The sequence below is a fragment of the Haliaeetus albicilla genome, chromosome 14 (genome assembly GCF_947461875.1).
Source record: "Haliaeetus albicilla chromosome 14, bHalAlb1.1, whole genome shotgun sequence".
Lineage (NCBI taxonomy): Eukaryota > Metazoa > Chordata > Aves > Accipitriformes > Accipitridae > Haliaeetus > Haliaeetus albicilla.
This window is the reverse complement of record NC_091496.1, coordinates 6,911,234-6,934,162: the sequence shown is the minus strand read 5'-3', so window position 1 is coordinate 6,934,162 and position 22,929 is coordinate 6,911,234. Positions and strand designations below refer to the sequence as shown.

At 39.8% G+C, this 22,929-nt stretch overlaps 1 protein-coding gene across 6 annotated transcripts in view; it reads left to right on the top strand.

Annotated features, from left to right (window-relative positions):
- USP6NL (USP6 N-terminal like) overlaps positions 1–22,929 on the top strand; it is a 131,291-nt gene that overhangs the window by 42,912 nt on the left and 65,450 nt on the right. For 4 of the 6 annotated variants that reach the window (XM_069801595.1, XM_069801597.1, XM_069801598.1 and 1 more), the window contains exons 3-4: positions 14,422–14,495; positions 17,003–17,085. In XM_069801595.1, the coding sequence (XP_069657696.1) occupies positions 14,422–14,495; positions 17,003–17,085 (157 nt within the window). Of the gene's footprint in view, positions 1–6,698; positions 7,000–14,421; positions 14,496–17,002; positions 17,086–22,929 lie in introns of those variants that run through there. The other 2 variants (XM_069801594.1, XM_069801599.1) reach the window with 1 other exon arrangement.

Below are 22,929 nucleotides of genomic sequence, written 5' to 3'. Positions count from 1 at the left end.
ATTGAAATAAAGGTGATGGATATAACGTAGCCAGAAGGTTTATCATACTGGCACAATATTTTGTGGATAAACAGCCACAAAGTTTGAGGGACTGATCTTTTTTTTTTTTTTTCTTCTTTTCTTTATGTTGTTTTAACCAAGCTCTGGAGTTGTTTTTTATTAATAAATGTTTTAGCTGATGCAAACTAAATGGATGCAAACAAGTTTGTGCTGGTATTGGTACATACCAGTATGAATGTAACCTGATTTCAATTTGGTGGGTCTGTCATTGGGCTTTATTGCAGCTGCTCTGCTGTGTTTTCCCTCAGCTTGAGGCTGGGACCCAGAGAACACAGGACAGCCTTCGAGGCCCTAATTCCTGTTTCGCATGGGAAATGCCATAGCTGTTTACTCTCTTTTGTTTACAAGTCCTCAATCAGTGAAAATGAAAACAACAGAACCTTCTTGTCTATCACTAACTTCCTTTTCTTGTAGCAAGGATGAAGAAACTGACAGCATTTTCTTCCCCAGTTTCTGCTGCTGCTCAACAAACTTATTTACCCACCATTTGGCTGTCTCTTATTCCTCCAGCCCTTCCTGTAACCACTTTACAAACGTAAAAAACCATCGATATACTGCTGCATGACACTTAAATGTTCAGAGCGGATTTCAGTCTTTTTTTTCCTCTCTCCCAAATTTCATTTTAGGTTTTAATAAAGTGAATGACAGATATTTTAAGTAGCTGATTTTTCAAAGCAACTTTACTTCGTGCTGTGTAGACATGACTGATATTATAAGCAGGCAGGTATCGAAATTTGCCTTGATGTCTTTTGCGGACTTACTCAAACTTATCGTAGAGTCACCAAGAGTAGGTTTAGTGTCATAGGAGCTTCCTGGTGCCATTCAGACTTTTCATAGGATTTACTTAGAGGATCCTATTTGTACTTAGGGTATTACTGCAGTTAAAATGTTTATCTGCTCTAAGATGAATAGCTCGGAGACATAGTAGCTGAAGAAAGCTGTTCAGCTACAGTGAACAGAGCTGTAGCATGTAACTCAGTTTTTTTTTAGTGGAAACATGTTTAATATGTTAAGATTATAATTGAAGTTGAATATGGCAGGGCCTTGCAGCTCCTCTGTCCCTGGTACTGTGGTTCCTGATGGTTCCTTCAGTGTATCTCTTTAGTAGGTGGAAGGTCACCTTAGACCCACACTGTATGGTATGGATCACAACAGCCTGTCCAGGAGCCTATAGTAACTAGTGTAACACACTTTTGCTGGAATAAAGCAAGAAATGCTTTTTCATCCTGCCAGAACTTTTGCAGTATTTAAGATTTTATTTTCCTGTTGTGTATCAGGATGAAACTGAGCTTAAAACATCAAAATAAATCCTGAGGTGTGGCCATGCACAGGCTGCACCCAAATAGGCAGAACACTCGCTTGGCGTCTGGGAGGCTCAAGTTGAAGTGTGGACAGAGGCTGAAGGCTGGTTTTCTCATGCTTTTGGGGAAGGACTAATCCCTGGGTACCTCATGAGGTCTCTTCTAGGAGAAGGCAGAAAAATAAAAGACTGGTGGTATATATGCAGCTGGTAAGTAAAAGCTAGTGTTATCAGTAACTGCTCATCTGTTGCTTGTTTGTGAACGGTTCCTTCTCCATCTCATGCAAGGTCCAATGAGGTTTCAGCAGTGTGTTTAACTGAGCAAGAACGTAGTGTCAGCCATTAGGTAATAGCTTTGTGGTCACTGGGCAGGTCGAGGGGAGTTTCTTCTTCCCCGTGGTGCTGGTAAAGTTTTACTCCTGCCACCTTGAGTCAGTGCTGGTGTTTTTCTGAGCCAGCTTGGAGCTTTTTAGTCTTATTAACTGGCAGAATAACGTCTACTACAAAAACAAACCCTGCTTTTCTTCCTGTTTTAATCAGTTAAATTGGCTGTGTAATTAAATGATGAGCTGGACTGTGTGTATGTCAGAGTATTCAAAGATTGTCTGTGTAGAGGAACAAACCTTTTTATTTTAGCCAGTAAGTGATACAAATACAGATGAAACTTCTGTAACTAGAGAATTTTTGTAACTTCTCTAGCCTTAGAGAAGAAATGAAACAGCTTCCTCAAAAATGAAGCACCCCTTTCGAAAACTTTATCCAGGGTATGTGTGAGCATTGTTTTGGTGATGCTTTAAGCTGGAAATAGACTTCACATCATTAATGCTGAATTCTAAAATATAATTATTGTTTGCTCCATTAATTTTGACTAATGCTGAGATAAAAATGATTAATCGGGAGACTTAACATAATTAGTGCAGTGTGTCATCTGACTGCTTAAATATAAGTCTGTTAATGTAGGAAGCATAACTCCTCTTATGAAATGTTCTAGCTTGTGTCAGAATCTAAAATATTAGAAACATTTTACTGTTTAAATTGATACTGCAAATCTTAGTGCTGTGAAAACATTCATGGTCTACTACTAATGAAGATGTACAATACAGGAAATCTGAAATTATGTCTGAAATTATGTCAAAACTTCAGATAATTTTTTAAAATGTTCTTTCAACTTATGTTGCTGGGGAAAATGATTTTTGTATGTCATCCTGATGTATGGCATTGGGAAAACGAAGAGGATATTTATTGCAGAGAATTGTTACGTTCAATCTTTCAGAAAGATCATCTTGCTTGTATGTTTAGTAGCCTGTCATGGTTAAAAGAAGTATGAGTAGCGTCAATATGCAGAGGGGATATTTTAGTTTTCAAAAGCCTCTGGGGACTGCAGACACAATATACTTTTAAAGTACAAGGGATCAAAAAACCTGTCTTTTTCAGCTAAATTTGCTTCTAAAGTCATAACCAATACCTGAAAAGGTGCTCGTGTGGAAAGGATGACTTGACTTACTTTAGGTTGAGGGTGAAATTCCTGAAATATTCCTGCTTTTTATCTGCCAATACTGCTTTTGTGGTCAAGTGTCTGATCTTACCATGTAATACAGCAGCTGATTTGCAGCATATTTTATTAAGACATTAATTATAAAGTCTAGGACTAGTACTGGGAAAGGTCATGGATTTCAAGGGGAGTGTGGGAGTAATACTCATGGGCTGTAGATGAAACAGATTACATGTTACAGCGGGATCAGTTCTATCCACAGTAGGAGTTCCAGGAAATTTAAGCTTTGGTGGAAGACTGTAAAATGTTTTCCGTGTAGTAGAAAACCTCCTGTGTTTTTTCCATGAAGACTGTATCTTTGTCGTTTCTTTGCTGCTGGGTTATAATGTGTTTCAGAAACAACGCTTTCTCTATCTCGTTGAACAGTGAGAATGCAAATCTGCTCTGATCACCACTTGAACAGCTGTTTGTAGGGCTGACATTACTTAAGTCAGCATAGCCTTTACATGTCCTTAAAGATGAAATGTATAGGTGAATGACCGCTTCGTAATGGTCATAGTGCTGCCCTTTCATAGCAGTGAGGAAAGAGAAGAAATAATAATAAACTAGTGAAAAGGCCAGATACCAACTACACCCTTGGGAAGAAGGAGAAGAAAGGATGACTTAAGCTTAGACATAAGACATTACCTAGTTGTTGCACAAGTCAGACCAGTCTTTACATACTGGCAAGCCCCAAATTATAGCCAGCCCAAGTCTTTGCATTTAAGTCTATTAAGAGGTGCCATAAATGTTTTGGATTGTGTTGACAGAGTCCTCGGCAGGAGGGTGGGTTGTGTGTTGGTTTTTTTTTTTTCTTCCCCTTTTTCTTTCAAGAAGGGAGCATTGTTCAAAATTGGGCTTACTCTTTTCAGTGTAGCTTGTTGCAAATTAGCAATTATGGTTTCTTCTGGCTTTGCAACTGATTACGTTAACCTTCAGCAAATTAATTATCTTCTGGCTCATGACTGCACACACAACACTTTGTAAAATGGAATTACAGTAGAACCCTGCCAGTTCTTGTTGCTCCACTTTGTAACCCTTGTGGTAACATTCATAAGGCTTATTAGTAAGGTGAAGACATGAGCATTCAACCTGCAGCTTCCAGCTGGGTTAGTTGTAGGCATAGCTGATAGAGGTGATTTAATTTTAAGGTGTACTTACATATGTGAAACATATAAAAAATAATTGCAAATTAAGACTAAGTAAATGGCCAAGTTGTGTTTTATTAGACTGTGTTTTTTTCTGTTTTATTGCTGGTTTATTCTGAGTTTAGTTCTTTAAATGCTCTATTAACTAATATGTATTAGCAAGGCTCTGTTATTAAAAATAGTCATAGATATATTGCAATAACTGATTAGTATTGGTAGCGTTCCTGTAAGTCCTTTAGTCAATTGGTGCTTAAAATCGAGATAGTAAGGAGTAGTTGATTTAAATTCTTTGCAATATATATTAGACTACTAAATTCTAATTTCATGTTTTGACACAGGTTTCCTCTGTGGAATATTGCTTAGCAGGGCTGCCTTGGTTTCCTTTCTCTTGTTTTGAGTCCTTTGGGGATCACTTTAAAACTGCTTTGAGATAGTGTGTTTTTTGGTTGTTTTTTTTTTTTTTTAAAATTTTATTTTAGTAGCAGTTAATTCTACTAATTTCCAAAGTGACCGTTTTCCATTGGTGACTGTGCAGCAACTAATAGGGAATGTTGCAGAACTGCAAGTATTCTGCTGTAGTGAAACTTGATTTTTCATTAAGATGAGAGTTCAATGATGTTACTTCAGGAAAGTTTAATCCTTACTTTCATATCTTCCACTCACTACTCCTCATGCAGTAAAAGTACAACAGGTTCTACTCTGAAGGAATGCTGATCATTAAGGGGGAAAGGGCGCATGTGTTTTGCTGCTGGAATGGCTTTTTGTTGGTGCAGAGCATAGTGGAGTATATTTATCTTATGAATAGTTTTACTCCACCTTTGGCTTTTTTGTTCATTTGTTTCTGAACAGAGAAAAGTTTCAATTAAGCCAAAATCTTCCTTTTTCTCTGCGTCTTTACTTGAAAACGCCCACAAAAATAGACATGCTAAACTTGAAAACCAGTTAAAGATATGTGAAAAATATCAGTGTAATACAGCTCCTAACTTATTGCTGCGTGAGGGTAGTACGTGGTAGAAAAGTACCATCAATGTTAAAAAGCAAGTTGTTTTCAGGTTGTGAAGGTATCTGTTGAGAGAGTTAACCTGGAACGAGTACTTGTCTTCATTGTGTGTGAGTTCTTTTTGTCTCTCCCACAAATATGCTCTCAGGTAAGGAAACAGAAAGTAGTTGGTTTTATAAAACCAGTTCAGTAGTTCTACCATGAGAAAAATGGAAGACAGTTTTTGTATAGCAAGAAGATTACTACTGTGTGCATGTGATTGTCAGCAGTAAGAAAACACTGCTTTTGAGGGAAATGTGCCTAGTGGTGGATATCACACTAGCTCAGTCTAAACTCATACTGAATCCATAGACTAAACTATTGACACCTGGGTTTGGTAGGATCCATGAGTAGTAGTCAGTGGTAAAGACAAAGGAGCTGTTGCTTGTTTCCAGGCTCAGTGCTCTGCCAGGTGATGTGGGGAGGAACATTAAAACAACTGAAGGAACTTTCCCCCTGCTCCCAGTCCCAGTCCCTGTCCCTGGGGAAAAAAGAATAGTCCAATGCACTTGATCAGATCTCCTGTTCCTGGCATTTTAACACTTGTCAGGGTGCAAGGAAACTACAGAATGGTTGAGGTTGGAAGGGACCTCTGGAGGTCATCTGGTCCAACCCCTCTGCTCAAGCAGGGCCACTCAGCTGGTCGGCCAGGACCATGTCCAGACAGCTTCTGAGTATCTGCAAGGATGGAGACTCCACCACCTCCCTGGGTAACCTGTGCCAGTGCTCGGTCACCCCGGCGGTGACAAAATGTTTCCCGATGTTCAGAGGGAACCTCCAGTGTTTCAGTGTGTGCCTGTTGCCTCTGGTCCTGTCGGTGGGCACCACTGAAAAGAGCCTGGCGCTCTTCTCCTCTTGGCACCCTCCCTTCAGGTACTTACGTCCATTGATAGGGTCCTCCTGGGCCTTCTCTTCTCCAGGCTGAACAGTCCCACTAATCATCTTTCTGTTGGCTTCATAGAGAGCTAGAAGCCCACACAAGTCTTCCAAGCCAGGTCTGGTAGTGTGTGTGCTCTGACCTGTTTAGATTAAGAAATGGAATTGGCTGGCTCCTGGCTGTAGGCATCACACAGCAGCTGACATTTTGCTTGAGAGAGCACGTATAAGGACTAAAATCTATGCAGGAGAATGGCTTAATGCATGTGTCCTTGGAATATTTGGCATGGAGATTTGTTTTTCAGGTTTTGAGGATGCAGACAATTTCTACCAATGTTAAATCTTGAATTTTTATACTTCTGTCAATGAAAACATTCTTGTCAACTCCTGAAATCCTAGGTATTTCAGGTCCCCAAGATATCCTGAACAGTAAAGGAGTTTTAAAGAGAAAATATGCAAAATCTCCATTCTGTAAGTAGGGAATGCCAATCACTTACAGAAATCTAAACTGTATTTTTAGAGTAACTTAATTTCATGGTTTCTTAAGTAATAAGCCAGAAATAGGGTACTTCAAGCCCCATTTCTAGTAAGTCTTTTAAATAAGATGCTTTTTGTGCAGCACTTGGTAAATACCAGTAAGAATTCTTACCCAAAAGCGTAACAGTGATGTGTTACAGGAGTCGTGTCCTCTGAGGCTGTTTGTTCAAATCCTCTTGTTTATTATTAGCTGGAATGCAGGGCTGTGGGCTGCAGTGGAGAACACTAACATGGTGCCTGCATGACACTTCTTATTCACAAACGGCATCTTTGTTTGAATATCTGCAGCTCGTGTAACTGTAGAGGGGCCGTGTCTTGAAAAAGAAGGAGCATGTGTCAAGTGGCTCGGTTATGTGGAGCAAATGCTGCAAGTGGAGGAGGAGAACTTTCCCCCGTTCATTTTTGATAAAGTGATTTAGAATATGGTCTAGAAACAAACAAATTTACTTCATGAAGACTAAAACAGAGCTTTACAAGGACTGGGCAGAAAATCACAATCTGAAGACTGGTAAAATGTCATTTTATTTTATGTACTGGTCTTTAATTGTTTATATCATGTGCTGTTTTACTTATCTCATTTTAGATTAGTGATAACTCTTGAGTTTTAAATACTTAATACTATTAAGGTAGATAATTATGTTTAATGGTGGAAGAAATGTAGCTCAGTTAACTTCTGGAAATACTGTTTTCCTGAGGAGGTGTTGCTAGGTAAAAGGGATTGCTTTTCTAACTAACTATCACTCTATGTTAAAACTTCTTCCCTCTGCATGAAGAGAAGAATAAAGTATAATAAATGATGCTTAATCTTTTTTGTTCAGGGCAGGTTTAATATCTATGTGCAGGTATTTGTCAAGATTTTTCTTTTTGAACATCGTTTACCCACAACAAAATACTATGAAATGTACGTCATGGCTTTTATTTCATTGTTTGTGGGAATGGACTGGAAGGAAAATAAACAGCCTGGGTATTAAAGGGACTTTCTGATATGACCAGAGACTTAGAAAATGTTTTGTTTATAGCTCTGATATGTGCTTTGAATGTGTAGATGCGTAGCAGCTGGTGGTAGTGCCTGCAGACAGGAATTTGTGCCAGTGGAGCTCTTTGTGTAGTGGAATGTGTAATGTGCAAACAAGTAAGAATTCGAGTGAAATAATGGAAAACAAATTAGCATGTTCCAAGTCTTTGGGGGTTTTTAGACTGCTCTGCAGTTGAGGAAGTAGTGATGATGGGTCAAAGTACAAAAAAGGGAGAAATCTCCTTTTCAGAATTTGGGATAAGATTATGCAGGATGCTATTAGTATACTGACCCTCAGCCACATAGAAGGAGGCATTATTTCTGGGGCCGTTGGTCGACAGCCGGCTGTGTATGAGCCAGCAGTGTGCCCAGCTGGCCAAGAAGGCCAACAGCATCCTGGCTTGTATCAGAAGTAGCGTGGCCAGCAGGACCAGGGCAGTGGTCATCCCCCGTACTCGGCACTGGTGAGGCCGCACCTCGAGTCCTGTGTTCAGTTTTGGGTCCCTCACCACAATAAAGACATTGAGGTCCAGAGAAGGGCAACGAAGCTGGTGGAGGGTCCAGAGAGCAAGTCTTATGAGGAGCGGCTGAGGGAACTGGGGTTGTTTAGACTGGAGAAACGGAGACTGAGGGGAGACCTTATCGCTCTCTACAGCTACCTGAAAGGAGGTTGTGGTGAGGTGGAGGTCGGTCTCTTCTCCCAAGTAACTAGTGATAGGATGAGAGGAAACGGCCTGAAGTTGCACCAGGGGAGGTTTAGATTGGATATTAGGAAAAACTTCTTACTTGACAGGGTTATCAAGCTCTGGAACAGGCTGCCCAGGGAAGTGTTTGAGTCACCATCCCTGGAGATATTTAAAAGACGTGTAGATGCGGCGCTTAGGGACATGGTTTAGTGGTGGACTTGGCAGTGCTAGGTTTGTGGTTGGACTCTCTGTTCTTAAGGGTATTTTCCAGCCTAAATGGTTCTATGATTCTACTTAAATTTATGGCACATCTGTAAGAGGCAATTTATTATGCTGCTGATTATGCATAAGCACTATAATGTGCCTTGTGTCTATACATTCCTTTGTTACGTGTAAAGAACACGCTGAGGCTCCTGGTGGTACTCGTTTTGTGCTACCTTGATGAGGGAGCTAGCGCTCAGCTGTTACTTTTTCCAGGTGAGGTACTGTATCTAACTAGCCATTTTTAGGCTGTTTCAGGGAGAATATCACTAGTGAGTTTGAGTCACCCCAAAGATCATTCCCATAAGTTGTATGACTACTTTTGCATGGACTAGAGATGCATGCTCAGTGGATTGCAGATGAAAGTCACTTTTTAAAATGCTGTGCCTTACTGTTTTGTAGTTCTGTAGCTGAACAGGATTAGAAGCCATGCAGGATTAGGCAAACAGAGTTCAAACTACAGCTACTTAGTAAACCTTGAAGAGCAGAAGCTTTTCTTCTTGTGGGAAAGACCAGCATTTTACTGTCTTCTGGCAATTTCTCACTCAGCAGCAGCTCAGTTCCGTCAGGCTGTGCGTTGGAAAGCCAGGTTGTAAGTATGGGCTGTTTGTGTTAGTCACCTCTGACCAGGAGCAGTCCAGCTGCTGCCAGGCTGTTCAGCTGCTCCTTGATTGCTGGAAACACAAGGGATAGTGTCATCAGTTCCCCTCCTTTATTTTGGAAAACTGAGTCACTGCTGGGGCTACAAAGAAGGATCCTCAGTGTTTAGCTTGGTAATATAAATTAATACAAAAATACATTATTGTGAATTTTATTTTTTCCATTTTTTGTGGTTCCACCCCCCCCCCCCAAAAAAAAAAAGTATTTTAGGTGGATGATAGGGGGACCTTGGATCAAAGGTCCTCTGGTGTCTGTAGATGCCTACACCTACAGCTACCTTTTCTCCCTGTGAAACAGAAGGGAGAAGATGGTATGAAGGCAAGAGTAAGGCAGGATTATTTCTTTTTTAGTTGGACTGGATCTGTCAAACTGTAGTTCTGTATCAGTACCTGGTTTCTTGCAAAACCTTCTATCCTTAAAAAAATTTTTACTAATAGTCAAAATTTCATTTTTCTATCTATTTGTAGGGCACATCCTTATTTTCTTTTTAATAGTGTTTATTTTTTACTTGGATCTGTTGTTTTGCCATTAAATACATCACTTATGGCAGTAGGTCCATAGTCTTGCATTCATTTTTGAGTGGAACATCCCGTATTTTTTGTTAGCAATATGTCTATTAATTTTATTAGTTCCTTCTCGCCCAAGTTTAGGGCACTTGCCTTTGTTCCTTAGGATTGGAAGAATCTCGAATTCTGGAAAAGTAAACTGTTCTCCCCAATATTTCTCACAAGCTGCAAGATACTTAGAATTGCAGCTGCTTAGTAGGAACTGGGAGTTTCCAGTTAGTTTTTAAGTTTGTAAGAAGCCTGTGTGTTGTCAGTTTTAAGAATTTATTTTAATTTATTGTGACATTTTTCAATTTTTGTATCAGTTGACTGAACTGGACAGTGGTTTTGAAATTTAAAAAACCCTTCCAGCTTTAAAAATGTGGGGTTTTATTTTAAATGCAATTGTGATGCACACAGACACAACCTAATAGTGGATGGCAGGATAACACCCAGAATTCATCTGTAAATTTGTTGCTACTAAGTGATGCTGGCATCTCCAGATCACTTATTTCCTCTCTCAGAAAATAAGTACTGGAGACTAATTAGAATTGTGTCTTTGTGTAGGACTAGTTTAATTTATTGCCTGTGCTACTTAACATTTCTTACATACCATCACCACTTTCTCTTCCTGAAGAAATTGTGTCTTTTTCAACTCTTCAATAATTGGTGAGGTAAGGAGAGACTCTTATTAGAGTAACAAAGGAAGAAAGCTTGTACTGATGCCAGGCAATGCTTTCCTCTAGCTTTGTAGGGCTGATGGCAGTCCATAGATGTCTAATTTAGCAGGCCTGATTCTTTACCGGTTTAAAATCAGGGAGTTGCAAAATGAGACCGATTCTAGTCGTATCCTTTTGAAAGTTTAAATCCAGCAGTTTACTAGTCATCTCAGCAGCACTGACAAGTAAGATAATCTGATTTCCAAGTGTATCAGAAAAGCAGTTATCTGGTTGTTATGTCAGTCCTTTTTCATGTCATCGTAGATTGGGATTTTCTGTTCGATTTTCTGACTGTAATGATGCTTCGCTTCCTTTGCATGCTGCTTTTCAAAGCTTAGAATTTTGTAATATTTGTAAATATAGAAAACGGGTTAGCGTGGCAGAGTGATAAGGTGAAAATACTCTCTAATTAGGACTGTTAAGTGTATCAGGCTAACTTTTCAGAAAATTTTGTTCCTGGCTTTTCTCTTTATGATTTACCTTTTTCAAAAGCTAGATGTGTGACATTGCTGCTTGGCAGGGTTTTAAGCATGCTTGTTGTACCTTGTAAGCCTGACCAATTTTGGGGGGCTTAAATGCGCTGTTTAGCATGCCATCATTGGCAGATTTTATCATCAGATTGTTGATAATATTTCCTCAGTTTTTAGTCAAAATCAGTTCTCTGTACTAGTTGATTGACTGTATATTAATGTCAGCCTCATCTGAGATTGCATTGTTTCCTGTATAATGTGGTGTTGATCTTCTGTAATGCTAACTTTTAATTAGAAAATTTAATCATACTTGTTTCACATCTTTAACTGCTTTCAGTAAGATAAGACTTAGTGAATAAAACTGATAAGACTTTAGAATACCAGTTATTTGTCTTTAATTTCATAGTGATGTAGTGATATATTTTTGTGCCTGGGAAGATATTTCATGAAGAATTTTTCTTGTTCCCATATTTAGCTTTTACTTTATCAAGAATCATTGTGTAATTTCCAACTTGGAGATATTTAAATAATTCCTCTTATAAGAAAAAAATCATATTTTATGCTTATCTCCCAAAATATAACCTCTTGTCCCCATCTCAAGCTGTTTTCTGAGTTTTCAGTATGGATGGATTAATGTAATATTAAACTGTCTCACTGCAGCTAGAAGGTTAAGATGATTCTGGCAGAAAGTGAAGAGGATTACTTTAAAGGCAATGAATATGATAATTTCCACACTAAATGTAATTGAATTGTCATGAAGCATACAACATGCCAAACTTTCATTCATATGTTACTTATACAGAGGGAAGGAAGGTAAGCCATGGCCATGTTTTCAGCATAAATCAGGACTCAGTTTCTGGTGCAAATACAGTTTTGCATTCTTTTAAGCAAAGGTTTAGACTTTGTTCCAACTTCTGACACTTATTCCATCTGTGTTGCTGAAGAGCCGTGCATGTCCTTTTGAGTAGATTTTTAAATAAATGTAGTAATCTATTTTTTAATTCTGCTAATAAAATATGTATCGTCTACTTACTACTTGAATGTGTCGACTACTATGTATTGCAATATTGACTACTTGTTATTCAGCCACACTCTTTTTCAAATCAAATCTAATCTCTCTTTTACTGGGAAAATACTGATAGGATTTTTTTTCCCCATTTCTTGAAGCCCAGCAGCAGTCATACTTCAAACAAGTGAGCTTTTCCCCCCACATCTGTCCATTGGAGAAGTAAAGATTAGGATTGCTTGGTACTTAAATTCTCTGAAGGAGTGTCAGCTTTCTAAGCAAACCTAAAGTTTAGTTTTTAAAAACCCATACTTGACCTTCTATAAAACTTACTGTAAGCACAGATCTCTGTGTGTTATAAAAGAAAACGCAATTTGATTTTGATTATGGTTCTTTTAGCTTCTCACTTCGAAAGTAAAACTAGGCTTCACCTACTGCTTTATGTCAGTGTAGATTTGGTAGCTTTAGTGGACATTGTCAGTTTAGTAGGCATAGTACGTCAACTAGTAAAGGATAAAAACCAGATTGTTATAATTGTGTTGGGGAACATATAGTGCTTGAATGCACCCAGAGTAGCGCAGAGTTCAGTCTGTGCCCTTTTGTGGTGACAGTGCTGGGGTGCGGTTCTAGAAGGGTGCTGCACTTGGCCTGTAAGAGTTGTGTCTTGGTCAGAGTTCACATAGGTAGCTGGGATAAGAGTCTTGTGATTGCTATAAAACTGTGTCAGAGAAAAACAAACCTGAAACCAAACTGTTTTGTCTTGTAGTCCTCTGTAAGCTTAGGAATAAAGGTGGATCCAGCACCTGAAGGAGCAGGAGAACTGTGCACTGCTTGGAGTCTACTCACCTCTTGCCTTACAGGGAGGAAATTATTTATCAGTGTTGTGACACAGAGATGCATAGCTTCCAAATATAGCAAATGTAATTCTTATTTTTTTTCTTCCTCAGATAATTGTGTAAATACATTTGTGCTGGTTCTGGTGCACACTGGAAAAAATGACAGACCTCAATGCCTTTACTAACAAATGGGAGTAATATGATTGGCAAATGATGGTGGCAAGCAGAAGGGGGGCAGAATGAGCATAACAAAGTGTAACTTCTGGAGATCATAAACAAAAGCTTTAAAGAAGCAGTCAGACTTTCCATTAGGGGAATTTTGTGACAAGTGTTGCTGTTGCCTGAATGCTGGTGCTTGTGTCCATGATGGGGCATACTGAGGTTCTGTGCATTCCCCTAAGGAAACTTCAAGTGAAAACATGCAGAGACCGTGCTAAATCTCTTAACAGATGGCTTAGAAGGCCACCTTGGCACAACTTCTTGTCTAAATATCTGAGAAATAGGTAGGTAAATTTTATTAAAGAAATACTGGGTTTGAACAAATAAATGTGTTAATAATGTCATACAATAGAAAACTATAATATCTGATCTGCTTTTCTATTTCCTGGCCCAGATGGTTGATATGTACGATTTCTGAAGTTCATTATGTTGCTGTGAACTAAATAGCGAAGAAGAAACACTTGGAGTTATTTTTGTAACAGTGTGTGCTTGAACACTATTTCAAACCTTTATAAAGCTTTGCTTTATCTGGAGTTCATTGCTTTTTAATAATCGAAACAAATCAACTCTTGAATCTTTCACAAACTTATCATTGATTAAAACTGATTTGCTTCATTGCTTCGAAATCATAATTGCATTTGGGATATTGAAGTGCATTATGTTGTTGAATATTCAAAGCAGCATCTCTCTTACTTCTCCTTTCTTGGTGCCCTCTTTACATTCCTGTCCATGTTCTAGAGATGGTTTTTGCTAAGACAACAATGCCAAGGAACCTAATTCAGTTACACATGCAGTCTATTTCACCTTCTCTCAATCAAACCAGATTTGTCTAAACTTTAACTTCACTACTGTAGTAAACTCTGCTGCATCTGCAGTGTACTCATGTCCAGTGCTTACCCATGCATCTGTTTTTTCTTGCCTGTCAACCTTCCTGTTGCATATCCTTATGCTTTTTCCAACTCTGGGTTGCTCAAGTTGCAGTTCTGACACTATAACGACATCCTTCCCTGTTTTCTGAGAAATAAGTCTTAGGCAATTTCTCAGATGAAGTCATGCAGTATTTCTTCAGCATTCATCATTATTCTAATCCCTCTCAACAAATCCTGTAAATAGTTCACACTTTTTTTTTTTTAAACCAGTAGCGTATGTTTCAGCTTTCTTTGACTATGTGAATATTTGTGGAATTGGCAACTAGTAGCTTTTACTACTTTCTTCAGTCTTTCAGTTAATGGATTGTGGGGTATTATTTTTTGAACTTTATTTAATATCTGCTTTGGTGGAAAGTTGGGAACATTCTAAACTCAGCAATTAGGATACCATCCAATAATTGTATGTTATTCTGAACAGTATTCAAGACATGCACCAAGGTCATATTTTGCTTTGATACAATTGTTTTGGCATTTCTCCATCCAAGTAGTCTCTCTGAAGTTGAAGTTTATTTTCCAAGTATTTAGCTGCAGTTCTTTGTTCACGAGGGAGAGAATCTGAACAGCATTATTTTGATTCTCCACAGGTGCAGATGCCGAGCAGGATGCTGCTATCAAACTTGCCCAAGAACGAGCAGAAATAGTTGCCAAGTATGACAGAGTAAGTCAACTTGATAATAATTTTAAAGACATTTTATAATTAATCTTAGTAATATGTCTGTTTAAAGAATGAATCATGGTTCCCACTAGCTTTTGTTTAAAATACTCTATGTAGTGCTAATCTGATGGTTTCATGATACACTGGCCTCTGGGTGAATTAAATTCTCCCACCATGGGGGATATTCTGGGTAATGACTCAATCAACTCATTTTTTCAGGTGCATGGCAAGTTGCTTTGGGGCTATTTTAAGGTAGTGTAATGTATTAGAAGTAATGAAACCAGGGTGTTTGAGGATGCTTAATATATCTATGAGATCAAAAAGACTAATTTTATTTAATTTTTGGTTATGGTAATAGAAACATTTAAATCATTACAGAGAACTTAAAAGATGTCTGAACTGCATTGTTTGTCAGATTGCTGTGAGGAATTTGAAAAAGACCCTGATTTTTTTTTTTTTTTTTTTTTTTTTCCTTTCACCACTTGTCAAGTAAAAGCCTGGCACAGAGTATGCCTAGAATGCCTACAGTGTATTCACATATTCTCGTAACACTTATGGGCTTTATAAATGTCATTGGAGTACTGAGCAACAGACTTGTTTGTAGAGTTCATGAAACATTTTACATGCTAGACTTGGTGGTGTTTTGCACAGTGTGCACTTAAGCAAGTGGCTGTGTTTTGTTTTTTTGGTTTTTTTTGGTTTTTTTTTAATAAGAAAAAAACATGCATGTGTGTGGTGGGTTGACCCTGACTGGACACCAGGTGCCCACCAAAGCTGCTCTATCACTCCCCTCCTCAACTGGACAGGGGAGAGAAAATACAATGAAAGGCTCATGGGTCAAGATAAGGACAGGGAGAGAACACTCACCAATTACCATCATGGGCAAAACAGACTTCACTTGGGGGAACTAGCTGAATTTATTACCAATCAAATCAGAGTAGGATAATGAGAAAATAAAAAGAAATCTTAAAACACCTTCCCCCTACCCCTCCCTCCTTCCCGGCTCAACTCCACTCCTGATTTTCTCTACCTTCTCCCCTCCAGCAGCGCAGGGGGACAAGGAATGGGGTTTGGGGTCAGTTCATCACACTTTGTCTCTGCCGCTCCTTCCTCCTCGGGGGCAGGACTCCTCACTCGTCCCCTGTTCCAGCATGGGGTCCCTCCCATGGGAGACAGTCCTTCACAAACTTCTCCAATGTGAGTCCTTCCCACGGGCTGCAGTTCTTCATGAACTGCTCCAGCGTGGGTCCCTTCCCCGGGCTGCAGTCCTTCAGGCACAGACTGCTCCAGCGTGGGTCCCCCACGGGGTCACAAGTCCTGCCAGCAAACCTGCTCCAGCCTGGGCTCCTCTCTCCATGGGGCCACAGGTCCTGCCAGGACCCTGCTCCAGTGCGGGCTTCCCACAGGGTCACAGCCTCCTTTGAGCATCCCCCTGCTTCCGTGTGGGGTCCTCTCTCCACAGGCTGCAGGTGGAGATCTGCTCCCCTGTGGACCTCCCTGGGCTGCAGGGGGACAGCCTGCCTCACCATGGTCTTCCCCACGGGCTACAGGGGAATCTCTGCTCTGGCACCTGGAGCACCTCCTCCCCCTCCTTCTCACTGACCTGGGGGTCTGCAGGGTTGTTTCTCTCCCATGTTCTCACTCTTCTCTCTGGCTGAAGTTTCTGTTGTGCAGTTTTTCCCCCCTTCTTAAATCTGTTCTCCCAGAGGTGCTACCACCGTCGCTGATGGGCTCAGCCTTGGCCAGCAGGGGGTCCATCTTGGAGCCGGCTGGCCTTGGCTCTGTCGGACATGGGGGAAGCTTCTAGCAGCTTCTTACAGAAGCCACCCCTGTAGCCCCCCTGCTACCAAAACCTTGCCATGCCAACCCAATATATTTTGTGATCTGAGTGGTGGCCTCTTTTCATACCCAGTAACCTGTGCATAGCCCATACCGGAAGAATATATAGCTGAAATATACTTAAATTTCTGCAAGTCTTACAAAAATTAGCAGTTGGAGTAGAAGAGAGGAACATGAGTGAATGCTTCATTGAGGGAAGACTTCGTGCTGCATTCTGTTTGACAGCTGCTGGAAGTCAGCATGGACCTTGTCTAAAGACTGCAGTATGTGCTGTTGTCAGGTGATGGTTCAGGAAAGATGCACTATGGAAATAAAACTAGTAGAAGACACTTTCTGGGGACCTTGATCTACTATCATGAAGGTTAACAACAGCTGTAAGATTATTATGAGTCTGTGGTTGAAACCAGTGGTTGAAATTTACTGTGTGTGTAGCGGTGACCAAAAGAGATTTCCTGTGATGAAAATACTGCCCATAGGAGGTGGGAGAGGCGTGCTGCTCTCCTTTTTCTTGCTTGGTCAGTTTAGGACTAATGTTCTTCTTCTTCCCCACCTCTACCCTACTACCAGTGTGTCCCAAAGATTGTGCTTTGAGTGATTGAATCCTGTTTTCTGTGTCTTAGCTTATTGTGTCATAAAACTTATTTTGGCTCTTTTTTTTCCCTTCCCTTTAGGGACGGGAGGGTGCGCAGATTGAACCATGGGAAGATGCTGACTATCATCTTTACAAAGTCACAGATAGATTTGGGTTTCTACAGTAAGTAGAAAGCTTGCAAAGAAAATAAGATTAGGGTTTGCTACTATTACTATTTATGCTTTTTATTGTATTGCCTATTTGGTGAAAGTATTATTATGCCTTTTAATAGATCTTCTGGAAACTGTTTTCTGTGTAAGTTTTGGGTAATCTTTCACTGTGCTTTTTAATTCCATTTCTATTTGTTTTTTAGTTCTGTAATGTCATCCTGCATATGGAGTGAAATGTTTTTTAATATTTTATTTGGGAATGAAAATTGATAGTCTAGAAAAAAGATGAATTCAAGCTGAATTAAATTGCAGATAAATTTTGATTTTAAGTAACTGTGTTATATGTAACTGTCGTGGTTTAACCCCAGCCAGCAACTAAGCACCACGCAGCCGCTCACTCACTCCCCCCCCCATCCAGTGGGATGGGGGAGAAAATCAGGAAAAGAAGTAAAACTCCTGGGTTGAGATAAGAACGATTTAATAGAACAGAAAAGAAGAGACTAATAATGATAATGATAACACTAATAAAATGACAACAGTAGTAATAAAAGGATTGAAATGTACAAATGATGCACAGGGCAATTGCTCACCACCCGCCGACCGACACCCAGCCAGTCCCCGAGCGGCGAATCCCTGCCCCCCACTTCCCAGTTCCTAAACTAGATGGGACGTCACATGGTATGGAATACACTGTTGGCCAGTTTGGGTCAGGTGCCCTGGCTGGGCATGAGAAGCTGAAAAATCCTTGACTGTAGTCTAGACACTACTGAGCAACAACTGAAAACATCAGTGTTATCAACATTCTTCACATACTGAACTCAAAACAGAGCACTGTACCAGCTACTAGGAAGACAGCTAACTACATCCCAGCTGAAACCAGGACAGTAACAAACTTGAAGTTCTTAGAAGGATTTTAAAAAATCTTATTGTAATGTTGATCTTTAAAAAAAATCTCAACACGTTTAAGGTTACTTAATGATTGTATATGAACAACTGTGTATCTTAGTCCTTCAAAGATAAATATTTTTTAACTTCATGTATTTAGTAACCTTACTGAAGTCTCTGTTATTTTGGGACCTAATGTTGCATCTTAAAGTCAGAAAATGCCAGAATCCAGATTCAATTACCCTACAGGTACCTCCTTTGTAATAAATAATCTCTGTCTTTTTGGCAAATAAAAGATGAGAGTATTAAGTTGTATTAGGACTGTTGTGATTGGCAGATGTAAATATCCAGCTTGCAGAAACTGAACACAAGCTACTTGCTACTCTTGATAATATCTAGTCAAGACTCTGCCATTCTTGGTGTTTGGCATTTATATTTGAATACATTAAGTGCAGTTAAGATCCAGAAAAATCAGTGATAAGTGGAAAACTGAGCAATAACTATGTCCTTTTATAGTATTGGGGGGAGGGGTGTGTGTGTTTTGGTTTTGGGGGGATTTTTTTCCCCCTCTTTCTTCTGTTTGGTAATGCCATTGTTTTTTATAAGCTGTCAGTTAAAACAGTCATCTTTACCTGTAGACTGCCTTTGCTTCAATAGGGTGAGTTAATTTGGTGTGTGACCTCAAAAGAGTTCTATTTTACACAGAGAGGTCTTTGTGTTGGTGAACTACAGCTGCAACACGATGTGTTCTGGTATTGTAGCTGCCGTTGTATGCATTCTTCAAATGGAGAATCGATGTCAGAATTATTTAATGTGCAGAAGTAATTGAAGACAGTGCTAAGGTCACCACTGACTTCAGTGGGAATCAAATCATGTGCCTTCAGATTTGCGAGTGGATTCTTGATTTAGGTATCCTTATGAACTCCTGAACTTTTCCTGTTACTTTTATTGTGATATTTGCCTTTTTATATGTTAGGCATTGAAGAATGTTATTCATGTCTGCTACAGTTGTTGCTGCAGACAGTTTTCAGGAGTCTTGCATGTCGTGGTTCCAATGCCGTAGTGTATTTGAGATGCAGTTACGAAGGTGCTGCTTGGTGAATCAACACGTGCTAGTTTCTGTGCTGCTGTAGCTGTAACTTAAAGATACTGTGGGCACCCTTACATCACACTGCAGTTATTCTTGTGATGTGACAGGGTAGATGGACCTTAGTCATTAGACCATCCTTCCTCCCTAGTAATGTCTTCAGTCACCAATGCAGAATTCCTTCTCTATATAGTCAACTTTAAGGGATGAAATCAGAAAGATTTATAATACGTGAAGACTGCACAAATTAACAATGTATATAGATACTCTGTCTTTTCACTAATTGTGCAATATTTGTTGCTTATATGCTAATTGATGTCTCATTTTAAGGCAGATTTCACCTGAGTGCCATCAAGCCTGCTTTATGATTCTCTAAAGCAAATTCATTGCAAATGATGTTTTTATTTCCCTGAGAAATAAAGTCTCTCCTAATAGGAGAAACATAATTAGGATAAGCATATCAACTGTCTTTCCCTGAAAAGACAATTTATATTGCACTACATATTTTAACTATGGTCCGTGTTCATGTGTACTGCGATACTGAGCCTGTGCAATCTACCATTTCTGAAAGAAACTCCTGTTCCTATGAGAATTTGAAATTAGGCAGTATGTACCAAAAGCCTCAAATAGTTATCATCCATTAGAGCTATAATTCCCCACGACCGTATGTCAGGTGTTTACAGTGTAAATTAACAGGCTGGTGCATATTGCAAACTGGAAATCTGGGGACAGTATCAAACTTACCGTACTCTAGTTGAGATCTGCAATGATTTGTAATCTTGTTTACACTGACATCTTAAAATACTAAGTAGCTGAAAAACATCTTTTGTATCAGAAGGCTGCTGGATGTGGGGAACCTGACGGAAAATTAGGGCTTGTTTTCTCAAGCACAATAGGCCTTGATTATTAACAGTAGTTTATAAACTTCTCTTTCTCCTTGGCTATGACCTGGCTGCAGCTTTCCTTGGCTCTGCAGAGGTGCCTTCAAATTTCAGTTGATTGCTGATAGGGCAGAAAAGGTAAGTTTGATGGGATGAAGCACTCAAGCTGTCTGTGTAACTTGCCACCGAGAAGAAGATGGGGCAAACTAAAAGCTAGAGACTTTTGAAGAGTAGTTTTGGTCTGGATCTATGATTCTTCTGGTGTTCGAGTGTCCTCATTTGTGTGTCAAACTGGGAATTAGTAAACTTGAGGGGAGGTGCCTTTTTATGTAACAGTGTGGAAATTGCTAGTGGTTGGAAACAGGTATGACATCTCCCTTCAGGTGAAATCTCTCACCTTAAGGCTAACCTTTATTTAAGACCCACAGTTGTTGAAGTATCTGACTGCTTTGGTCGATGATAATTGTTTTTGTAGTATTTATTGTTTACAATAGTTAGGACTATCTTTACCTAGCACTGTCTTAAATTTTTAATAGCTGCTGCCTTAACACAATTTAATTTGTTCACTGTAGTACTTTTTTTTTTTTAATTTTGCAATTCTGCAAATGAATATGGAAGTAAGTTCTAGTTTATTTTGGATATTAAAAGGAAATTGGTGTGGACAGGTTATTAAAATAGCTATTTAAAACAAAAAAACCTGAGTTAATACCTAATGAATTTAGGGAACAGGAAAGTAAGTTCAGTGAGAAGTACCAAAGCATTATAATAATGAGACTTATTTGAAATGAATAAAGGGAAGTTTTAGAGTGAAGCTGGATATGAGGAGAAGGTTTCCAGCAGACATGCTAAGCTGCAAAACAACCCCATGGGGAGCTGAAGGGGTCAGTCTCTTGAGATGTTTAAGACCAGATTGTACAAAACAAAATGCACCTATGAGGAGTTTTGTCAGTGGGACTGACTAAATTGTAATGGGTATGTTTTCAGTAGAGTAGCTCATAAATTGTAGATGAGAGGCATGCATGAACCAGAAAGAGTTAAAAATCTCATTATTCGCTAAAATGTAGAAAACTTGTCCTTACCAATTACTGTTGTTGCGAGGCTGTAAGGAAGTGGTGGTTGTCATGGTTTATTTAAGCCATATGGTGTTGCGGGCAAGCCAGTCTCAACTTGTGGAATTTTTTACATAATTTAATTTATTGCCAAATAACACAACATTCTGATTGCTGATTTGGATATTGGGGGGGGGCAGCATAAAACTTTAATGGGCACCTAGGGGAAACACCTCTCTCCCCTCTGCCTCCAGGGCAAACTTCCCCTGTTTTTTGCTGTGGGTTACCCTTGGCTTGCCCCAGTTCCTATGGTGAGGCGATTGGCAGTGCAGGGGGTGGAGGTCCTGCATATAATGGTTTCTTTCTGCTGCTCCTGGTTTCTTAGTTGTTTTCATCTAATGCTCCTTGTGTCTTAACATGTTTTCTGCTGCCCCAGTGTGGGTCTCGTGTGGGCTGCAGTCCGCTCAGAGGCGTCCCCTCCACCCTGGCATGGTGTGCCTCCTTCTGAGAGCGCATCTCCAGCCACGTCCCCAACATCATCTCCTTCCATGTGTCTCTTCTGCTTCTCCCCACATCTCCTCCATTTCTCCTGCCTCTAGGAGCTGTCATGCTTTTAAAAAGACGTTTTTAGTAGAAGCATCATGGGTTCCTCCAACTGACTGAAGTTTTGGCACATGATGGCTTGGTTGTAGCAGTTTTGGAGCTGGCTGGAGCAGCTGTGACTGGCACAGGGCAGGTCGTGGCCCCTTCCCACATGAGTCGCCCCTCCAGCTCCCAGCTACTGAAACCCTGCCAGTTCTACGCAGTACGTGTAGCAATGAGAACTGCCACCCTGGGTATGGAGTCAAGCACTGGAAACTCATTGGCACAAAGAAAGTAACTGAGATGTTGGCCGAGGGAGCCTATGTCTTCTGGACATGTTGGTACCAGGACACTGTAAGCATGACTGTAGTTACTAGATTGTTGTACAATCCAACTGTGTGTTTGCTTCCTTCTGTAAGGTTGAGGATGTATTTGGAGAGGTGCTTTCAGTGCACCATTTTCCAAGTGAAAAAAGGCCATTTCAGAGTCCAGAGGTCTCAAAGAACTCTGAGAACACAGATCAGTTCTGAGGGTGCTACCCGTTGGATGCTGATGTGCCTTCTCATAGCTGAGATTATGCTGCACGTGTGCCACCTGGACCCAGCTGATAGCTGTTCGTGCTTTCCAGAGCACTATTTCCAATCGTGTTACGTTAATCTCAATTTACAAAGCAGTACAAGAAAGGTGAAGTAGCATTGGTTCATCTCGATACCATTTCATACAGTATTAATTCTATTAGCATTGTTCATCTTAATTAATACAGACTTGTTTCTATGAAGTACTGTTGGTCTTCCTCAATGTCACCTGGTATACATGGATTAGTGCCTATTCAAACTTTACTCTTCACTTACATAATGTTTGTCTAGGAGAAGCCCATGTCAGGGAGTTCATCTTAGTCATAACTACAAGAGTCTTGAGAGAACAGACCAGTGTATTTTTTGCAGGTGCACTGTGGTTACCTATAATCCTAAAAATATGTTTAAAAAAACCCCAAGGCAGCAACACCCCTACCCAAAAAATTTCAGGCATGGTCCTTGCTTGATACAATTTATTTTCCAGTGAAAATTGTGCTGGACTCCTGATTTCACATTATAGTGCGGGAATGCTGAACAGTAGGGCTGATGTTGAAAAATACCATTCATTTTCCAAAGGAACATTTTTTCCTCCAGGAAGTCTAGCACCAGTGTTTGTACATACAGTCTGCCAGTGTTTTGATAAGATCAAATATTCTTCTCTAGAAAATGCATGCTTGAAACTTTATCTGACAGATAGTTTGTTCTATACCTGTAGTTGATTGAAGTCTAGCAGAGCATCTCAGGGCACCACAGTAGTGCTCAGATAAGCCTTAGTCTATAATATATGACTTTTTCAAG